The 22,707-nt window shown below is 44.6% G+C and overlaps 1 protein-coding gene across 2 annotated transcripts in view; it reads left to right on the top strand.

The window, feature by feature from the left end:
* The window catches only part of GALNT17 (polypeptide N-acetylgalactosaminyltransferase 17), a 594,162-nt gene that overhangs the window by 277,614 nt on the left and 293,841 nt on the right, over window positions 1-22,707 (top strand). For both annotated transcript variants that reach the window (XM_008018296.3, XM_008018297.3), the window contains 2 exons: window positions 17,197-17,371; window positions 22,255-22,452. In XM_008018296.3, coding sequence (XP_008016487.1) covers window positions 17,197-17,371; window positions 22,255-22,452 — 373 coding nt within the window. The remainder of the gene's footprint in view (window positions 1-17,196; window positions 17,372-22,254; window positions 22,453-22,707) is intronic.

Raw genomic sequence — 22,707 nt, 5'->3', positions numbered from 1 at the left:
TGTGGGCTGAAACAAGAAGTGGGAGTGGAGGCTAGATGTGGTGGCTCAAGCCTGTAATCCCAGCACTTTGGGAGGCTGAGGTGGGAGGATCACTTGAGATCAGGCATTTGAGACCAGCCTGGCCAACATGATGAAACCCCGTCTACACTAAAAATACAAAAAAAAAAAAAAAAAAAAAGCTCTGTGGTGGTGCACACCCGTAATCCCAGTTACTCAGGAGGCTGAGACAGCAGAATTGCTTGAGCCCGGGAGGTGGAGGTTGCAGTGAGCTGAGATTGCACCACTGCACTCCAGCCTGGGTGACAGAGTGAGATTCCATCTCAAAAACAAACAAACAAACAAACAAACAAACAAACAAAAAAAACAGATGAGACCTTTGTGCTGGCCTTCCTTATTTTGGTCTGTCCATTTTACCCCCAGTTCCAAAGGCACCTGGTGCTGCCGGTTCCATTGCCTCTTAAATGTCCTCTGGTATATATCGAGTTGGTTTCTTAGTTTTGGGCATTGTTGGCTTGGGATCATCTGTTATACATCAGTCACTTGGTTAACCTTCTGAATCTGCATTCAAGCTTCCTCGATTTCATGGCTGTTGTCTTGTCTTGCATTTCTTCTGGCTTTGGAAGGTTATGGTTTTTGTCGTTGTTGTTTGTTTATTTTAGAAATCCTTTTACTGTAGTTTTTTAGTGAATTTTGAGTAGTGGTCTCTGATTCATGAGTTAAATTCATCATCTTATTCTGAAAGTTTTATATTCATCTTTGAGAATGTTTAATATAAATTGATAAACTGTCTTCCAGGTATGCGATACTATCACATGAAGAGTGTATGAAAGACTTTTTTTCACTGTATTCTTACCAACACTGAATCTTGTTTATCTTGGTCATCTTGTTCTGATGCAGGGGAAATGGCATTACATTTTTAAATCTGCATTTTGAAAAATAGTATGGATGATGAATACTTTTTCATATGTTCAACTATATGTTTTTTAGAGATTTGCCTATTGATGACTCCTTTATCCCTTTTTTATTGGAGTATTTATCTTTGTCTTATTGATTTACAAGCACTTTTTATTTTATTGTACTTTAAGTTCTGGGACACATGTGCAGAACGTGCAGGTTTGTTACACAGGTGTACATGTGCCATGGTGGCTTGCTGCGCCCATCAACCCGTCATCTAGGTTTCAAGCCCTGCACGCATTAGGTATTTGTCCTAATGCTCTCCCTCCCCTTGTCCCCCACCCCCTGACAGGCCCCAGTGTGTAATGCTCCCCTCTCCGTGTCCACGTGTTCTCATTGTTCAACTCTCCCTTATGAGTGAGAGCATGCGGTGTTTGGTTTTCTGTTACTGTGTTACTTTGCTGAGAATGATGGTTTCCAGCTTCATCTGCGTCCTTGCGAGACATGAACTCATTCTTTTTATGGCTCCGTAGTATTCCATGGTGTATATCAAGAACTTTTTATATATTAAACAAACCTTTTTTACATCACTTTGCAAGCATTTCTCTCAACTTGTGCTTCTCACTTTAATTCATTCGTAGTCTTTTTTGGCAAGTATAAATTTTACATTATATAGTCAAATCTATCAGTCTTTTCTTTTTGATACCAAAGTCTTAAGAATGTGATTCATTATGCTTAGGCTATACAAATATTGACAACCATTTTTATGGGTAAATGTTTCTTTCCAAAATAAATTCCCGACAGAGGAAATATTTTTATATAAGGTGTAAGAATTTTTAACATAGAGACTCTGTCCCAAAATATGGTTATCTCAATTTAATAGTAAGTCCTTAACCAGTGATCTGAAATTCACTGTTTTTATCTGCTGAATTATTTAATATTTGGAAACACTGAAGCTGAATCACATATAACCAATTATAAGGAGGAGGCAGGAGTCAAAGAGGATCCCCAGGGTCCCTGCTTAGGTGACAAGATGAGTATTCGTGCTTCTCATTAAGAATGGGATATGCTAAGAATTAAGAATCACAGGTTTGGGAAGGGGATGGACTTCACTTTTTGGATTTGCCAAGTTCCAACATCCTATGGAAATTTACTGTGCCTTTAAAACAGGTGAGTTGTAACCTTAGCCGTCAAGTTTTCCTTAAACTACTATGAGAAGCTTCTTTGTTTTTACAATTAATGGCCTTAATACTCTTTTTGTTTTCTTTTTCTTTTTTTTTCTTTCTTTTTTTTTTTTCCTGAGACAGTTTCTTGCTCTCTTGCCTTAGCTGGAGCACAGTGGTACGATCTCGCCTCACTGCAATCTCCACCTCCCAGGTGCAAGCGATTCTCCTGCCTCAGCCTCCCGAGTAACTGGGATTCAGGTGCCCGCCACCATACCTGGCTAATTTTAATAGTTTTAGTACAGAGGGTGATTCACCATGTTGGCCAGGCTGGTCTTGAACTCCTGACCTCAGATGATCCACCCACCTTGGCCTCCCAAAGTGCTGGGATTACAGTTGTGAGCCATCACGCCTGGCCCTCAATACTCTTATATGTCTTATTAATATTTTACTTTTTTAACTTACCTTGTTACCTTCTTTGTTGTAAAGCAGCGGTTCCCAATCCCCAGGCCATAAACTGGTCCATGGCCTGTTAGGGACTAGGCCGCCCAGCAGGAGGTGAGAGGCTGGTAAGGGAGCAAAGCTTCATCTATATTTACAGCCACTCCCCATTGCTCACGTTGCCACCTGAGCTCCCCCGCGTCAGATCAGCAGTGGCATTAAATTCTTATAGAAGTGTGAACCCTATTGTAAACTGCATATATGAGGAATCTAGGCTGCATGCTTCTTATGTGAATCTAATGCCTTATGACCTGTCACTGTGTTCCAGCACCCCCAGATGGGATCATCTAATTGTAGGAAAACAAGCTCAGTGCTCCCACTGATTCTACATGATCATGAGTTGTAGAATTATTTCATTATATATTACAATGTAATAATAATAGAAGTAAAGTGCACAATAAATGTAATGCACTTGAATCATCCTGAAACCATCCATCTGCTCTGTCCATGGAAAAATGATCTTCCACCAAAGTGGTTCCTGGTGCCAAAATGGATGAGGACTGCTGTTTAAATCAGTAGCATGGGGAGGAAAGAGAGGAATGAATCCCGGCCCAAACTTTAGCTATGTGGTCTTGGCCAAGGCACTTAACTTTTCTGACCTTGTTTAAGTTAGGGTAATAGTAGCTTTCATGCAGGGTTTTCATTGTGAGGTTTAGAGGTAATACTTGCAAGGCACATAGTGCAAGTCCTAACAGTGTCATAAAGGGTACTGTTGAGTGTGCTTATGACATTATTTGATTTGCTAGCTCCAGTTCATTCATCAGTATTCAGCTTGCATGTCATCCACACTGGGAAACCATACTGAATTGCCTTCATTTATCTGCCTATCTCTTAAGTGGTAAGACACTTGATGGTGAGACCGATAGCTTGCTCTGTGCTGTAATCCCAGGATCTAGCCCACAGCTAAATTACAGTAATTGTTAAGTAGGTTAATTTCAGTTGCACACGTGCAGAGATTTGTTTTTCTCCACTTCTTCTGCATTGTTCTAGAAGCTTTAGGATTTCACGTTGTACATATTTTGGCTTGAATGCTATAGTTATATTGGTTTAGGCGTCAGAAATTGCCTATCTCCTATCACCATCATTTGAGTTTCTTGATGATTTGGACGGTTGTACATCTTGTCACTAATACTTCCCTGTACGACAGGCATATCTGATCAACATCTTGTCTTGGTTGGTTGTATTCAAAGGTTGAAAGCAAGATGGCTGAAAACTTTTTGGAGTGGAAGGTTATACCCTCTGCACTTCCAAAAGGAATTTTGGAGAAGAAGTCACACTGGCATTGTTTGCTTTTCTTCTTGGTTTATAACTGCAGAGATGGGAGAAGTCTTGTGTTTCCAAGAGATAACATTCTTCCTGTGTTGCCGAGGCTCTGAGTGAAATAGCCGAGCGACAACTTGTTATCACACAGCTCCATGCTTGGCCAGGCTCTCTTTATTTGAACATCACCTGCCTTCCTCCCTGCCTGTAAAGAGTCTTCCTAATCAGAAATAATACTTGTTTTTGCCCCCAACCAGATCATAGCAGTGTGACAGCATTTGCTGTGTGGGTCTGTAATCCTAACTAGGTTGTGCATTTACATTTCTCTTTGTGTTTTTTAGGCCCCAGGGAGGAAAGAATGAGGAGAGTATGTATCTTTACGCAAGCGATAGTGTGAGAACCCCAGCTAAAGCTTCAGCCACTAACTGGCTTTTAAAAACAAGAAGAACAACAACAAAACCCTTTTTAGTTCAAACTAATTATAGGTTCACAGGAAGTTGCAAAGATGAACAGGAAATTCCATGTAGCCTTCGCTTAGTTCCTCCCAGTGGTAACGTCTTGCAAAACTCCAGAATACTGTCACAACTAAGAAATTGGCTTTGGTACATTGGCTCTTTAGCCCAGATGATTGAGAAGTGTGGGAATGTCAGGTAGTTTGGTATTAGCAGAGCTGCTGTTCAGCCGGAATGTTCTACAATGCCATTCCAGTCCACATCTGCTCTGATGTTATATATAAGCTTGATAGTCTCCGCTAGCTAGAAGAAACATGTTAGGTTCTGCAGCCCTTTTGGATGCTAGTAAGAGCTGTTATTGATAGAATATTCGTATGATACATTGATAACTTAACATGGACAATTCCTATAAGCAGGCATGAGCATTTCGTTTGCACGTAAGATTCACACTGCCTTTGATCTTGGAAACTTCAGGGTCCTGAATATGGAGCACCCCAAAATGCTAGAGAAGGGTGAAGTGGCGGGATGCCTCGCTTCAGTTATTCCATTCCTGGCTGCCAAACGCATTTAAAGAAAACTTGAGGAAGAAGTGACCGAGCACCAAGGTGTGACCCTGTTCTCCCCAGGGCTTCACATTGCTTGTGTTCTGTTTTGCTCTCTCTTTAATGACTGTAATTTTTGCTATTTCAAGGAAGAGATTTGCCAGCTTCAGAGCATTTGGAATCAGTATCACCGTAAATAAGAACATAATGAAAAAAAACACACCCCAACCTGTAGACAAATTTGATTGCTGAAATTCATGTGTTATTATTAGAATCATCTGCAAATACCAGACTTTCAAATGCCTTTGATGGGGTAAGATAGGGGAATGCTCTTTTAAATGGGGGAGACAACTTGGAGCTCTCACCTAGATAGCTTATAGCCTATGCGTACTATGATGTTTCCTTGTAGGTTTGGGCTACTCATATTTATTTTCGAAAAGGTAAAATGTAAATGGAAGAAGCAGTAGAGAGGAATTTCTTAACAAAGGAATTGGAAGCTGAGATGGCTTTCCTTTACAAAGTGCCTCTCATGAATGCACAACTCAGTGTGATATATTTAGTTTAACACTTTGGTGTTTTGCACCTCACATCTCTTTGCTTTTCTTTTCATCTTTTGCTTTCTTTTGTCCTTGCTTTGATCTCACTATGGAATCGCCCTCAAAATGCTTTCATACATAGCAAAAGCTTCCCTCTTTAATCTCTCTCATTCTTCCTGAAGTTTCTCACTCTTGCCTCATTTTTGCTCCAGCCCATAGTCAGCAAGTACATTATTTAAGTCTGCAAAGCTGAGAGATGCTCAGAGAATAAAATATGCAGTGCATCCACCTCCTGGGTTATTTCATCCTGCTGTTTTACATGCTTGCTTCCTCACCATGGCTATTCTTCAAGCCCAGGATTTCAGAGACAGATGGTCCCATGCCATAGTTGCAAAGCTGGGGTGGGGTGTGTGTATATCTACCAGATATGTGGCTCCTGTATCCCTCAGGCTTCTTCAGAGCTTCACTGTATTGTTCAGAAGAGTTGGAAGCCCAAAAGGTTCCCTGGCTGCCCAGTCTTTTGAAACCTCTTAATCAGCCCTTAGGTCTCTTCTCTGTGGAGTATCAACCACAGTGAGCAGAAGGCAGCCTAGAAAAAGTAGGCGCCTGCCTCAAGTCCAGAGCCTGCTGCTCCCATCCTGCAGCCTGGCCAACTTTCCACTCATGGTTACAGCCCTAATCCTTTATCTTCCCTCTCTGAAACTGGTGCTGATGGCTGCAGATTCAGAAGAATATGGGATCATCATACAGGTGCTTTGCACTCACATTTGGTCCTCATGCAACCCTGTGCAGTGGAATAAGGCTGTATACACTGATAATTAGTCTATAATCAGAGGTGTGGGCGCTTCCAAGCTACTAGAGGGAGCCAACTCTCAGGACAAGCCCAGGCCAGGCCACAGCAGCTTTGTATTAGCAGACAAACAATTTCAGATTTCACAACATCACATTCACAGGAATCAGAGGTAGAGTGGTGATGCATGTAGGCATGTCACTTACAAGTGGTGTGACCTTGGGAAAGTTGCTGGCCCTCTGTCTTAGTCCATTTGGGAACTGCTGTAAGAAGTACCTTAGGCTGGGTATTATGGCTCATGCTTGTAATCCCAGCACTTTGGGATGCTGAGGTTGGAAGATCACTTGAAGCCAGGAGTTTGAGACCAGCCTGAGCAACATAATAAGACCCCATGTCTACTAAAATAAAATAAAATAAAATAAAATAAAATAAAAATTAGACAGGCATGGTGGTGCATGCCTGCAGTCCCAGCTACTTGGGGGGCTGAGGCAGAAGGATCGTTTGAGTCCATGGGTTGGAAGTCACAGTGAGAGCTATGATCATTCTGTTGTACTGTAGCCGGGCTGACAGGGGGAGACTATTTTTCTAAAAAAAAAAAAGAAAAAGTAAAATAAAGAAGTAATACCTTAACTATTATGTATCCATAAAAATCAAAAATAATGAAGTTAAAAAGAAATGCCTTAGACTTGGTAATTTATAAACAATGAAATTTATTGCTCACAATTCAGGAGCCTGGGAAGTCCAAAGTCAGTGTCTGGTGAGGGCCTACTCCTCATAGATGTCTGTGTGTTTCCATGTGTAGTAAGTGGTGAACCAGCTCCCTGGGGCCCCTTTTGTAAGGACACTCAACCCATTCATGAGGGTAGAGTCCTCGTGACCTAATCACCTCCCAAACACTTGCCCTCTTAATACCACCCCATGGAGGCATTGATTGGCATTTAATGTATGAATTTTGAGGGAACACAGACATTCAGAGCATAGCATGCTCTCTGTGCTTCCCGTTTTCTCATCTGTAAAGTGGGGTTGATCATGCCCTTACCTCACAGAGTCTTTAAGAGGTATGAAGGAGTTGCTGTAGGCCAACAGCTTGTGGCTCCTAATAAGGACTCAGTAAGTATGAAGACAAATGTTGTGGAATGTTACAAGTTTCCAAGACAGCCCATTCACTGGTTCAATTACCAGAGGAGATCTAATTTGGCTGACTAGTGTTCTGGAGTGTTTCCTGATTAGCTGACATTTTTAGTCAGCTTGGTTAGCAATTTGGGGATATAAATATTTCATTATAGATACAGACAAGCATAGTATTTGAAATGTTTGAAAAATAGTGATTGTCAGCAGAAAAGGAACTCTGGCATTGGTGAAATCTGCCTCCCCAGTTAGTATTCTCAGTGAGAAACTAACAAAGTTTACACATCGGGCCCCTCCCTTGCACGGGTGCCCTTCGAGGTCATCTGATGACCCCTTGCTGTGCATTTACATGTCATGCATGTTTGGAAAACTTACAAAAGTAAGCTTTTAAAATGTTTCTCAAAGAGAACGCCCCAAATTGTATAAATTTCAGGTCCCACAAAGCCCAGGTTCATTTCTGGGATTTGCTATCTCCATTGGACAGATAAGAAACCCCTATGCTGCATGAGCGGGATGTGCAACCTGGTTTCTCCCCGCTCCACCATCTTTTGTTCGTTTTTAAAGATAAAACTTTAAAACTTTGTCTAATAATATTTTTAAAATATTTTAAAATGGTCTTTGTATGGCTGCTTTTATACATTTAGCTGATTCGTTATTGTATGGCTGCTTTTATACGTTTAGCTGATTGGTTATTTCAGGCATAAATTTATTCCCAGGAACACCTGCATTTCCAGGTGTTTTTTTTTTTTTTTTTTTTTTTGAGATGGCATCTTACTCTGTCACCCAGGCTGGAGTGCAGTGGTACAATCACCGCTCACTGCAACCTCTGCCTCAAGCTGGGCTCCCACCTCAGCTTCCCAAGTAGCTAATACCCAAGTGTTTTCAGTCTGTGTTTTATGTTCTGTCTAGGGTATCGAAGTTAATTCTTCCATATATAAAATATTGAAATCTCTCAGAAAAAAAGAAAAAAAAGAGATGATGCAGAAATGTCAAGTGTCCTGACTAACGTCTATGCTAAACTCTGTGTTGAAGACCATTTTTTTTTCACTGTGATCTCTGTCATAAGTCCCTAAGCACAGAGAGCTGGACGTTTCCATCGGGGTGGAGAGAAAGGCTGGCATCTCGGAGGGCCCAGGGTGTGGACACCACGCAGGGGCTGGATTCTCTCCACATCCAGTCTGGAAGAGCTCAGGAACTCAAGTCCCATCAGGATGAGGAGTCTTATCTAAGTGTCTCACCTCTGTCTGCTTCCAGACAGAGGTAGCCTTGGAAACCCATTGAACAAGCTAGGAGCATAGATGTGCCCAGGGAGAAGGTGGCCTAGGAGGAACCCAGGGGAGGGACAGACCAGCTGACCAGACTGGGTTTTAGGGGGAAGCCTCCAGTCCACCAGTTACCAACATGGGGGTTGGAAGGACCCCATGGCCACAGAATATGAATCAGACCTTCGGCAAGGTCAAGGATTTTAAATTCACATACTCAGGCTGGGCGTGGTGGCTCATGCCTGTAATCCCAGCACTTTGGGACGCCAAGGCGGAAGCATCACTTGAGCCCAGAGTTCAAGACCAGCCTCAGCAACATGGTAAAACCCTGTCCCTTCAAAAAATAAATAACACAATTCGCCAGACATGGTGGTGCATCCTTGTAGTCCCAGCTACCCGGGAAGCTGAGGCAGGAGAATCACTTGAGCCCAGGAGTTGGAAGCTGCAGTGAGCTATGATCCGGCCACTGCATTCCAGCGTGAGTGATAGAATGGGACCCTCTTTCAAAACAAAACAAAACAAAATTACGCACAACATAAAATCACTTCTTCTGCACTTTCAAAACTAACAGACATAGAAGACCACATATTTTACAACTCCATTTTCATGAACTATGTGTATTAGGCAAATGTATAGGGACGGAAAGCATGTTAGTGGTCACCAGGGGTTGGGAAAGGGGAGATGGGGAGCAGCTGCTCAATAGGTATGGGGTTTATGTTTGGGGTGATGAAAAAGTTATAGCTAGTGGTGATAGTTCGTTGCACAACATTGCGAATGTGCTTAATGCCAGTGAATTGTATATTGTAAAAAGGTCAAAACATTTTAAACATGGTAAAAACAATGAAAAAGGTGAACCAGTGCTTTTGAGATGTTTGGGGTTTGCATGAGAATGACCTGGGGGTGCTGGCCAGTTCCACTAAGGCCCACTGAATTAGGGATACCGAGAAAGGAGCCTTGGAACCTGCATTTTCATAAGGTCCCCAGTGATTCTCACTCTGGGAATACTGGCAGGCATTTCCATTCTATTTTGTTTCTTAATTGGAATGTGCCATATGTGCTATTTTCTCGTCCCCAGCTGTCACAACCCATGCATTCACAGTGAGCAGCGTGCCCAAACCTCAGCAGCTGCTGGCAGGGAGAGGTGTTGGTGATAAACGTGGCAGTGGTGGCAATGGGGGTTGATGGTGTCAGAAGGAGTGTTGATAGAATTGTGGCATTAGTAGCAGTGGTAGCAGGAACAGGGAGTGAAAGCAGAAGGCAGGACCATATGGGATCCTTGTCCAGGGACTGACCTGATTGTGAGATTGCCCCACGCAGAGGTGGCCAGCCATCAGGATCCCAGTTTTGGAGCCAAGCTTGGTGGCTCACACCCATAATTCCAGAGCTCTGGGAGGCCAAAGTGGGGGAATTGCTTGAGGCCAGGAGTTTGAAACCAGCCTGGGTAACATAGTGAGACCTCATCTATACAAAATAAAATAAATTCGCTGGGCATGGTGGTGTGTGCTGGTAGTTCCAGGTACTCAGGAGGGTGAGGCAGGAGGATCGCTTGAGCTCGGGAGATCGAGGCTGTAGTGAGCCATGAGTGCACCACTTCACTCCAGCCTGGGCAATGAGGCCAGACCCTGTCTCTGTCTCTGTATATATGTGTGTATGTATGTGTGTGTATATATATATATATTTATTTATTTACTTATTTACTTATTTATATGTATTTTATATATATACTGTATATGTGTGTGTGTATATATATACACATACATACATATATACACATACATATATATAAACACACACACATATGCACACACACACATTTAAACATATATATATATATATTTAAAAAGATTCCAGTTTTGGAAATGGCATGGCCAACCCTCACCATGTAGGCCAAGGTCACTTCCAGAGGGTTCAATCTTTTAGATGAGGCAGGACAAGTAGATCCTAGGCAGTGGGGAAAGTGGAGATGAACAGGGCAACACTGGGATTCTGGAATGTCAGCTCAGTTGGGGTAAGCTCTGGCCCACATTCAGGGTCTAATTCATCCCAGATTGAGTTAGGCAGGGGGGTAAATGCTAAGCTGGAGCCACCCAATAGGCACTTAGCAGACCAGCTGTTGCAGCAGCTTCCCATTTGAAGCTTGTAAGAAATACAAGTTCTTGGGCCACCTCAGACTTACTGGTGATTCCGATGCAGATTGAAGGTAGAGGAACACTCCCTCATCTAAACTTAGACGGATTCTCCCAAATCTCCATACTTTGAAGGGCAATTGAAATATTCAGTAAGTCTCATCATCAAGGCTTAATAACTGTGTGAGGGTTGAGAGGTCAGGTTGCCTACCATTGTGGATGTGCAGACTTGGCCCAGTCCTGGACTGGGTGGCCACTTCCCAAGCACACATAAAAAATCCCAAGCACTGAGACTTTTGCATTGGTTCTGGAAGCAGGTGGAGCTGAGTCTGTTTTAGGACCATCAGGTTCATATGTCCACTGTGCAGTAACAGACCAATTACGCTGAGACAGCAGGGTTTGCAACAGAGAAAGAGTTTCATGATCATAGGGTAGCCAAGTGAGGAGACAGGAAGAGATCCTCAAATCCACCTCCCTGAGGATTTCTGGGCTGGGGCTTTGAAGGGGATCATGGAAGGTGAGAGGCTGGAGAATCAAGGTCATTCATTGATCAGGGTAAAGGGGATGAAATTATCAAGATGTGGAAACTGCATTCTTTGGTGAGGCAGCTTCTTGTGGGGTCCTTCGGACCAGCTGATGTCAGCAGTTTCATTGGTACGGAGGACATGAAAGACTATCTCAAAGGGAAAACTTAATGTTTTATAATGTTCAAGTTATCAATAGAGCAGTTAAGGAGGACTGTAATCTTGTAACAGGGTCTATTGTCCTAGTCATTCTAGTACAGCAGGCACCAAGAAACTGTGACGAAACAGGTCAGAGACTAATGATTAATGCTGAATGTGCTGCATGCTTGGTTTATTTTAATTTCCCCCTCCCTTCTTTCCTGATTTTTTTTTTTTTTTTCTTTTTTTGAGACAGAGTCTCACTCTGTTGCCCAGGCTATAGTGCAATGGCATGATCTTGGCTCACGGCAACCTCCACCTCCCAGGTTCAAGCAATTCTCCCACCTCAGGCTCCTGAATAGCTGAGACTGCAGGCGTGTCCCACCAAGCCAGGCTAATTTTTGTGTTTTTAGTAGAGATGGGGTTTCACCATGTTGGCCAGGCTAGTCTTGAACTCCTGACCTCAGGTGATCCATCCACCTCGGCCTCCCAAGGTGCTGGGATTACAGGTGTGAGCCATTGCGCTCGGCCTCCTGATTAATTTTATAAAGTGTATAGGGGCAATTTCAAGTCTACTAGGTCAATACTTGCTCCTGAGCAGGGCTCTGAGACTAGGGATGGTGCCAATAATTTATTCTGTCATATCACTGAAAGGGCAGGATTGAGACAGAATTCTGTAATGTTCTTTGCTTTAGTTCTTACTGTTTCATAACTTTATTTTTGTCAATTTATGCTCCATAAGCCTGGATGACATGTGTTTGTTTTATTGTTAAGGAGCAGGTGTGCATACCTCCCTCTCCAGTCCTTCCCGATCACAGGCAGTGTTCGCTTCTCCCCCTCAACCTCCTCAAATGCTGTTTTTCAAAATCTTAAAAAACACAAGGGTTCCCAAACGGCACTTGGCCAATTTTTTATTGGATTTTATAACATTTATTTTTGTCAAAATGAGTTTCTGCATTTATTTTTGCAGAAGGTAAACATTTATTTTTGCAGAAATGAGTTTCTCTTTTCTTCTCTGAGTGTGTTCGTGAAGAAAAAGAGAAAGTAAGATGTTTTTCTTAGTGTTTTTATAACATCCTGAAATGGTTTAATCTGTTAGGGATGATAAAGGATCTTAGGTGAGGGAGTGACTTTCTTTTTTTTCCTTTTTTGAGAGAGTCTGTCTCTGTCGCCCAGACTGGAGTGCAGTGGCACAATCTCAGCCCACTGCAACCCCCGCCTCCCGGGTTCAAGCGATTCTTCCACCCCAGCCTCTCGAGTAACTGGGATTACAGACATGTGCCACCACGCCTGGCTAATTTTTGTATTTTTAGTAGAGATAGGGTCACACCATGTGGCTAGGCTGGCCTCGAACTTCTGAGTTCAAGTGACCTGTTTGCCTAGGCCTCCCAAAGTGCTGGGATTATAGGAATGAGCCACCGTGCCTGGCTAAGGGGGTGACTTTCTAACCAGTGTCAGGTTGGGGATTTGTGTGCTTCCGTGGGGGCCTGGGGACCTGGTTTTACTTGGTTAGTTTATAGACTCATTCTCCTTAAGGTGAATTTGGGCTCTTGCACCCCATCTCCACTTCAGTTTCTCTCCATTTTCAAATCTCAACACCCTAATGCTCTTAGGCGGTCTCAAATGTGTTCCACCAGAGCCAGGCTTTCTGGAAGTCCTTCTTGAGATGTCCTCATCCAGTTCTCTCTGTGCTGACCCTGTCCCTGCAGGAGACAGCTGAATCTGGAGGGATTTCTTTTTTTCTCACTGGTACCATTGGGGGCCTCCTGTTTGTCTAGATCAACGGACCATTCTCAGCTCTCATTTTCTCTAATGCATTTGACTTTCCTGACCCAGGAGGTTGAGTAGCTTTTTGAGGACAGGGACTCTGTCCTTCTCACCCACAGAGACTCCTTTAAATATTTATAAAATGAATGCACATATCTTTCTTCCAGAAACTCTGCCAAACACTTTACAGGATAATGCTTCGGAACTGGCGTCATAGGAGCATTATCCTGTCAAGTATTGGACTCGGTTTCAACACCTCCAGATGATGCTCTTGGGCTCTCGGATTTGAGAACTGCAGTTCCTCCTTGGAGGCCCATCTGTACTGCCTTTAGCATGGCTTCTCCAGCCCTTCTTCCTTCTACGTTCTCTATCCAGCCCTCTACAAAATAAAAGAAATTAGCTGGGCATGGTGGTACATGCCCCTAGTTGTAGCTGCTTGGGAGGCTGAGGCAGGAGGATTGCTTGAGCCTGGGAGGTGGAGGCTGCAGTGAGCCATGATTGCTCACTAGCCCTTCTTCCTGTCTCCTAACTACATGTGTTCCACAAAGTGTGGTTCTAAGTCTTCTTCCCTGCATTTCCTGGAACTGTCACCCTCTCATGGCCATCAGAGTCTCACCCCCAGGCTTGAGTACAGTGGCACAATCTCAGTTCACTGTAACTTCTGCACCACCAGGTTCATGTGATTGTCCTGCCTCAGCCCCACTGACTGGCTGGGATTACAGGTGCCTGCTACCATGCCCAGCTAGTTTTTGTTCTTAATAGAGATGGGGTTTCTCCATGTTAGGACGCCATCTCTCGTTACACAGTCCCTGACACCTCTGCCCTGTTTTCTCCCCTCCAGACCATTGTCGTGGTTCAGATGCCTACCCCAGAATGTCCTCTGGCCCCCTCAACCTGTCCTCAGAGAAACTCATCAACTTGTTCTTCCTCTTTTCTTCTTTTTCTCTTTTTAAATCAATTGTATCTGGCCGAGTGTGGTGGCTCACACCTGTAATCCTAGCACTTTAGGAGGCCGAGATAGGGGGATCACTTGAGGCCAGGAGTTCGAGACCAGCAGGGACAACATAGCAAAACACTGTCTCCACTAAAAATACAAAAATTAGCTGGGTATGGTGGCAGGCACCTATAGTCCCAGCTACTCGGGAGGCTGGGGCAGGAGAATTATTTGAACCCAGGAAGTGGAGGTTGCCATGAGCTGAGGTCACGCCACTGTACTCCAGCCTGGGTGGCTGAGCGAGATTCCATCTGAAACATAAAATAAAATAAAAATAAATCAATGGCATCTTCCCAGTTTCCTAGACTGAAACGTTGGTGCTCATGATACTGTCATCTAAGTAGATACAATTTTTCACTTAGGTGTTTTTTGGTGTGCTTATGTATTCTAGAATAGTGAGAGCTCATGTCCAAATCTTCTGCATAACTTAACAACTTTTTCCATGAACGCTCCCAGCCAAAACAATTTCTCTCTCTCTGCGACTCCTCACAGCACTCTTCCTCCATGGCCATTACTTTTTGGGGGCATGGGGGGACCATTAGCTTCATTTACCTTATAATATTAAATATTATAATTTATTTTTATTTTTATTTTTTTAGGCGGAGTTTTGCTTTTGTCACCCAGGCTGGAGTGCAGTGGTGCGATCTCGCCTCACTGCAACCTCCGCCTCCCAGGTTCAAACGATTCTCCTGCCTCAGTCTCCCTAGTAGCTGGGATTACAGGCACCCGCCACCACACTTGACTATTTTTTTTTTTAGAAGAGACGGGTTTCACCATGTTGGCCAGGCTGGTCTCGAACTCCTGATCTCAGGTGATCCACCTGCCTCGGCCTCCCAAAGTACGCCTTCCTGTAATTTTTAAACATATCTCATCTCCTTAACTCAATTGTAAGCATCTTGAGGGAGCACTTGTGTCTGGATTGTCTTTGAGCACAGGCCAGAGCACAACTCAGTATCTTATAAAGTCCAGAATCACACTGTAGGGACTGGGAAGAGAAGCCTGCTCAGTGTCACTTGTTCTCAAGCCCTGATCATTGGATGGTGGCATCTGCCTCGATGTTTCCATACAGTGTTGTTTGGAACAGTGTATCCCTGTACCTTGTAAGAGTGAGAATGCTGTCTACTGCTATACAGTAGGCCCTAGACTTTATAGATGATTTTGGCGGCTGGGCGCAGTGGCTCACGCCTGTAATCCCAGCACTTTGGGAGGCTCAGGTGGGTGGATCACCTGAGGCCAGGTGTTCGAGACCAGCCTGACCAACGTGGTGAAACCCCATCTCTACTAAAAATACAAAATTAGCCACGCATGGTGATGCATGCCTGTAGTCCCAGGTACTCAGGAGGCTGAGGCAGGAGAATCACTTGAACCTGGGAGGTAGAGGTTGCAGTGAGCTGAGATCGCGCCCCTGCATTCCAGCCTGGGCAACAAGAGAGAAACTCCATCTCCAAAAATAAAAATAAAAATGATATTGACTAGTTAGAAAGATAAGCTGTTGTTCATAGGAAGTTATGCAATTAATCAACATTAATAAGTATGATAAACCAATTATTATTAGATTTACCATTTATTGAATGCATATTGAGTGTTTTCTATATAGCTTTTCCTTTAGTCTTAGCAGTCATAAGGCCAGTACCAAATGATTAGGCTTTATCCTTTTACTCCTTTAATACCTCCCAAAACTCTTTGCGTATGAGAAGGCCAGTGGTAATGACCCACACTTTCTTTTGCCAGCCTTACTGATCCATACCCATATATCTCCCCCAAAGTCTCGCAACTGCTTAACAAATGAGGAGCTCATTTGATAACCAGATGTGGTGAGTGATGTAGCCAGGAGCTGACATCCTGTTCCTGGGAAGAGCCACGACCAGGTCACAGGTCACGTGGCAGCTAAGAGCTAACAGTGCCTGCGGAACTCCTGGCATGGTGCCCAGTGCTCAGCATTCAGAATGTTCTCCCTGAACTTAACAGAGATTCCTGCAGTCGCAAGCCAACCCTGGTCACCAGGTGGGATTCGCCTTGTAGCATTCCATGATCTATGGCCTTTGGTGACATGTCCCTGAGTACCCCAGCATCCATGCAGGGTGTATGGAGTGCAGGTATCTAAGAATCCCCTCCCTGTTAGCCCCTCATTTTTCTCCCTATACCTGGGGATTTTTATGCACACAAAGTATCACTGTTTTTTTTTTTTTTTTAAGATGTCTTTATTTCTATTTATTCTTAAAATTAAAGACCAGGTCTTGCTCTGTTGCCCAGGATAGAGTGCAGTGGTGTAACTATAGCTCACTGCAGCCTCCAATTCCTGGGTTCAAGTGATCCTCCTGCTTTGGCCTCCTGAGTAGCCAGGAGTACAGGTGCACAACACCAGACTCGGTTGAGTATCAGTCTTTATGTCTATAGAGTTAGATTCAGTTGAATTGTGTTTCAGCTCTCCCATTACCCCAAATGTGACCTCGGAACAGATTAGCCTCTCTAAGATTATGTCTTCATTTGCAAAATAGAATTAATGTAGTTAATTAATGGAATTAATCTAGCAACCTCCTAGGGTTTCTGCAAGGATTAAATTAGCTCATAGAAATGCACTTTCCCACCTGCTTGTTGCAGAAGGGAGGGCATTCAATCCCTGGTGGCTTTAGTTCTGCCTCCAAGCTAGCATTTCTACTACTGAGCAGAGACTTATTTTGCATCCCAAGGCACGTACTGTAAGAACGAGTCTGTGTGCAGATGGAAAAGCCCGTATAGAAATTGATAAACCGGAAGGACCTATGGGGTAGCAGGAGGACAAGGACAAGGATTCTGGTCAAGTTTCGGAGGAGGGCCACGAAGAAAAAGAATCTTGAAGGACGTCTGCCGGCTCGTAGCAGCCAGGATATAAAAGCCAGCCCTGGTTCCCATCCGGCTGTATAGATTGTAAACTGTCAGAAGACAGCTGTCCTGGGTGAATGCATCAGAGATGTCGTCTGACTCCTAGACTGATGAGATTTTCTTTTCTGCCAGAATTACTAACATGCGATTTTTTTGAGATCTTTGAACTCGCCGAAGATCTGTGGGCATTGCAGTGGGTTAAATGCAAATTTGAAGTGACATGTTTATAGACCTTCTTGCATGTTTGTTATTTGCAGAGGAGCTGAAGGTCCCCCTGGAGGAGTATGTCCACAAACGCTACCCCGGGCTGGTGAAGGTGGTGAGAAATCAGAAGAGGGAAGGCCTGATCCGCGCTCGCATTGAGGGCTGGAAGGTGGCCACCGGGCAGGTCACTGGCTTCTTTGATGCCCACGTGGAATTCACCGCTGGCTGGTAGGTCATGAGCTGAAACTCAGGGGTGCTCAAGACCTGCATTGTGGTTGAGAGGGGCTGGAATCTGGGAGGTGGGACATTTCGCCTGTTACCTGTAGGGGCACTGGGAGAACAGAGAAAGACTCGTTGAAGAAGAAAGTGAGACCATTGTCTGGGATAAAACTGGGGAGCAAGGGAGAAATTTACCTGCCATCTGTTCAGTTCATCATCATTGGCATCATCATCACCATCATCATCAAAATCCCCGATGAAAATAGTGTATCAGGCTGGGCACAGTGGCTCACGCCTGTAATCCCGACACTTTAGGAGCCCAAGGTGGGTGGATCATTTGAGGTCAGGAGTTTGAGACCAGCCTGGGCAACATGGTGAGACCCTGTCTCTACTAAAAATACAAAAATTAACCGGGCATGGTGGAGCACGCCTGTAGTCCCGGCTACTCGGGACTACGCCTGTAGTCCCGGCTACTACGAGGCAGGAGAATTGCTTGAACTTGGGATGCCAAGGTTGCAGTGAGTCTAGATCACACCACTGCACTCCAGCCTGGGTGACAGAGAGAGACTCCATCTCAAAAAAAAAAAAAAGAAAAAGAAAATGGTGTATCAAGTAGACAAAACTCAACAGAATCCTTGCAAATGGGACAAGAAGTCATATTTTTCTTGTTCTCTTTTCCTTCTTTGCCGCTGTCTTTGCAGGTTGATGGTTGACTGTCATTGTGAGAAAAGAGATATAGTTATAATTCTGACCACTCAGGTAAAGCTCCCCAGAATTATCTTTCACATCATTCGGAGGAAGGTGAAGCGTATTTTCTGCAGATATGGCCCTGATATTTTTCTAGGTGGAAAGAACAGACTGTGAGAAACTGGTTGAGTGTACGGGGAGTAGAAGATTTTGGATGCACAAAGAGTGAGGCCACAAAAATGCCAAAATCATGTAAAAATTGGAATAGAACTTTCCCGTTTTAAAGCGTGGTCAGATGATTGTTGCTAAGTAACCAATGATCCATCAAGTTAGAGGTTAAATAACCTGTACCTGGGTTGCTTAATTAGTAAGAAGCAGAGTCTTGTATTTCACAAATATGTTTATTTACACTTATTGAGACTGTCTTGAGTAAGTGTTGTTCACTGTACTAGATTCGAAGAACCAGTATCCCATCACTAATTGACATGAAAATGTCTGTTCTTCATTTGCAACAACCAATAAACCAATGTTTATGCATATGACCACTTAAGAAACCCGGAACCACTGATAACACTGACCCCTTCAAGTGCACGCTGGGGTCTGTTGCCATCTCAGACACCAATTTTCCCTCCCAGTTTTTTGCTGTCATCAAACTCAGGTGACACCCAGCTGCATGTCTTCAGCCCCCATCTCCCTCCTGAGCTCCAGAGCTGTTTATCTCTAATAATAATCATTCCCAAAGTGTGGTGCCCAGACCCGCAGCATCCACAGAATCTGAGAACTTGTCAGAAATGCAAATTCATGGGTTCCACCCAGTCCCCTGAAATCACAAGCCGTGCAGGTGGGATCCAGCGGTCTGTTGTAACCAGCCCTCCAGAGGACCCTGATGCGCGCTCCAGTTTGAGAAGCACTGAGCCATAACGGAAGCCTTCTGAAAAAGATGCACGCCAATGTTCTGTCACAGCCTCAGGCCTGGCATACCTTGTCTTTTCCTTGGCATCATTGCGTCCTCGTTTCTTTCCTTTCAAAACTGGTTGGCCCCCACACATGTCCCTTTCCCTTGATTTTCCCCTTCCCCTCGTGTTACTTATCGCTTCAACCTCCAGCTTCAGCCAGTTTTGTCTGCCGTTTCTCCTGTCTCCCTCTTTCAAGAGTGTCTTGATCACCACTCTCCCAGCTTGGTTCTTCCTTGACATTCACCTACACGAATGTGGTCACTGCTGAAACTCATTCTTTTGACGGATACTTGCTCGATGCCTACTGTATCCCCTGGTGGTGTTCTAGGTTTGGGGTTTGCCTGGCACTGAGTGATTTCTCAGGACTTGCAGTGGTAAGGCTGGAAGAGTCCTGCACAAACTGGGACAGTTGGACACTAAACTGGGGTTCAAAATCTGGCAGGTTTGGTATCTGCCCTCAAGTCGACAGTCTAATTCTAGTCTCTCTAATCGAATCCACCTATCATCTGATTCTCCCTGATGTCTGTGACTTTAGTCTTTGCCATTCAGACTCATTTTCCACACTTCTACCCGGGTGGCATAGAGCCCTCTCTGAATTAAACCCCCCTGGTGGTTCTCCATTACAAGGTAGATAGCATGTCTCAACTTTTCCCAGGTTCTACTGCAATAAAAGTCTCCAGTCACAATGACTTACAGCAATATATGTTTCTCTCTTGTCTGCATGGCATGTCAGCTGCGGTTGTCTGACTGCGGCTGTGCTTTTATCCTCTGTGTTCTGAGAGTCAAGGAATCCTCCTGTCTAGAACATCCCATCTTTGTGGCTCAGGGAAAAGAACAGTGGCTGAACTTCGAAATGGCTGTTAAAGTTTCTGCTCTGATGTGACACCGTCACTTTCACTCACATCCCATTGGCAAACCAATTCACATGTCCAAGTTAAATGTTTATTGGAGGTTGAGGAAGGAGTGTGCTTCTCTAGGGAAGCATTGCAGGCCATCTGGTAATAGGCAGGACATCCCCAGGGAGGAGGGAGCAAATTATTGGGAATCGTCATACATTGTCTAGTAGAGAGTAAGATCAAACTTCTCAGCCGCAGAAATATCATTGGGGTCGGGCACGGTGGCTCACACCTCTCAGCACTTTGGGAGGCTGAGGCGGGTGGATCACCTGAGGTCAGAGTTCGAAACCAGCCTGGCTAACGTAGCGAAACCCTGTCTCTACTAAAAATACAGATACAGGCGCCTGTAATCCCAGCTACTCAGGAGCTGAGGCAGGAGAATCGCTTGAACCTGGGAGGCAGAAGTTGCAGTGAGCTGAGATCGCGTCATTGCACTGTAGCTTGGGAGACAAGAGTGAAACTCCGTCTCCAAAAAAAAAAAAAGAAATATCACTGGAACCAAGGTCTTCTGCCTCCATACTCAGTGACTCTTACTGCTGGTGGATGGGCTGAACTGAATGTTCTATATGCATGGTCTGGGCTTGTATGGGGTTCATCATGTTTCATCAAGGAGGTAGTGGAGCTTCAGAATTAAGACATGAACCAGACCATCTAGGTTAGAAACCTGATTCTACCACCAGTTGGCTGTGTAGCCTGGGGCAAGCTGCTTTTAACCCCCCTGGTCCTCAGTTTCCTCATTTGGATAACGCTGATCATCATATCTACCTCATAAGATTATCTTGGGGGTTGCATTAGTCAGCACATGTGAAATATTTAGAATGGCACCTAACACTAGTAAGTGCTCAATAAAGATCAGCTGTCATTAGCTCATAGGAACAGCGATGACTAGTAAAGGCAGCTGCACAGTCACTGTGACTTGAATAAGGTGGGGAAACTGATCTAGGAGTTGAGAGGAAGAACTCCCACGGGAGAGGTGGTGCTTGGTCTTGGGACCAGGTGGTGAGAGAGGTGGAAGAGGTGGTACTTGGTCTAAGCCTTCTTAGATGGCTGGGCTTTCGGCCAATAGCAAAGGGCATTCCCAGGGGAGAATTTCATGAGCGGAGACTTGGCCAGGACCATGCTCCTAAGCCTGCCTGGAAGCCTTGGAAAATCAGTGCCATTTGGCTTCAGCTTATATGGTGTGTGCAGAAGTATTGGAAGCAGGTAATGGCCCAGGGTATATTTTATTGCTCATTTTAAATAGAAAGATGAGATGAGCCAACAGGTAATTCAATAGCTGCAAATGAAAAGAGATGGGTTGTCGACTGTGTGTTCTCATTATTCTTCCCGATAATGCAGAGGAATGGGATTTTCGCTTGACTCTGTTCCAAAACCTGCATTCTGTTCTAAGCTGGGAGATTAATGCGCTGGCTTAGGAGAGCCATCTTCTCCTTCTCGAATATGGGAAATGATCCCTTCCCGCGCCTGCCTTGGAGATGCACGATGTTGGAGGTGTCTGACCATCTGCTGTCTCCTGAGCCAGCGGGCTACGCCTTGAACCTGAAGCCAGATCACTGACGAATGCCCACTGCAGCCTCGAGCTGGGGAAGTGAGCAGGAAGCCAGGATTCTGCCTGCCTTTGCTTTTAATTAGTTTGCAGTCTTCTATTGCTAACCAATTCAATTAGATCTCTTCTAAGAAATCAAATCATCAATTAAAACAACTGAAATAATCACCCCCCCCCACACACACAAACAATTAAATCATCAATTAAAACAACGGAAATAATCATGCCAACACACACACACACACACACACGCACATAAAATTAATTAAAACAACTGAAATAATCACGCACGCGCGCACACACACACACAGAAGCTAGTGAAATATGTATTAAAACCAGGCCATCCCAGACAGAAGGGACCTATTTTGGGAAAGGAAATTCAGTGCCAGCAGGAAAAACAAGAGGTGGCAGTCAGTGCCCTAGGGGTAAACTGACGACACTGTATAAAACTGTCATGCAGTGTAAATCGTGGAGTCCACTGTCAATATGAAAGTGAGACTTGGCACTTTCTTGGAAAGGAGACCCCATGTTCTGAACTCTTGCTCTAGGCTTTTCAGGCTGGAGCAGGCATCACTGTAGTAATTCCAACAAGGGTGAAGGGGTGAGCTGATTTCATACACTTTACAGCCCACGTGTGAAGCTGCAGGATCCAGCATGGGCAGGTCCCTGGGAGCCTCAGTTTCCATCTGAGTTCCAGCCTTCCCGAAGTCCAGCCTTTTAGCTAAATGCTGTTCATTCCCTGTGGTCTTGGGAGGTGTGCCTCAGGAGAGAGAAGAAAGATTTCATGTCTGTTTCTCTATGTTTCAGGGCTGAGCCGGTTCTATCCCGCATCCAGGAAAACCGGAAGCGTGTGATCCTCCCCTCCATTGACAACATCAAACAGGACAACTTTGAGGTGCAGCGGTACGAGAACTCGGCCCACGGGTACAGCTGGGAGCTGTGGTGCATGTACATCAGCCCCCCAAAAGACTGGTGGGACGCCGGAGACCCTTCTCTCCCCATAAGGTCTGTGGCTGGTGAGCCCTGGTGGCCAACAAGCCCCCAAATTCAAGGGTAAAAAGGAGCCACTGAGAGAGGCCAGAAAAGCCTGCCTTGGGCTCAAGCAGCTGTGTGCACACAGCTCTCCAGGAGCCGTGGTTGTCTCAGGATCACAGCTTTCCTGCAGAGGGAGGATGTTGCATTTTGCACCTTTATGTAAAGTTTATAAAGTGCAGCTTTTCAACGGCAATACTGAGAAGTTTCAAATTGATAGTAATGTTC

This window comes from Chlorocebus sabaeus, chromosome 28 (assembly GCF_047675955.1).
Source record: "Chlorocebus sabaeus isolate Y175 chromosome 28, mChlSab1.0.hap1, whole genome shotgun sequence".
NCBI classification, from domain to species: domain Eukaryota; kingdom Metazoa; phylum Chordata; class Mammalia; order Primates; family Cercopithecidae; genus Chlorocebus; species Chlorocebus sabaeus.
Note: the sequence above shows the minus strand (reverse complement) of the source record. Positions and strands in the feature narration are given on the sequence as shown.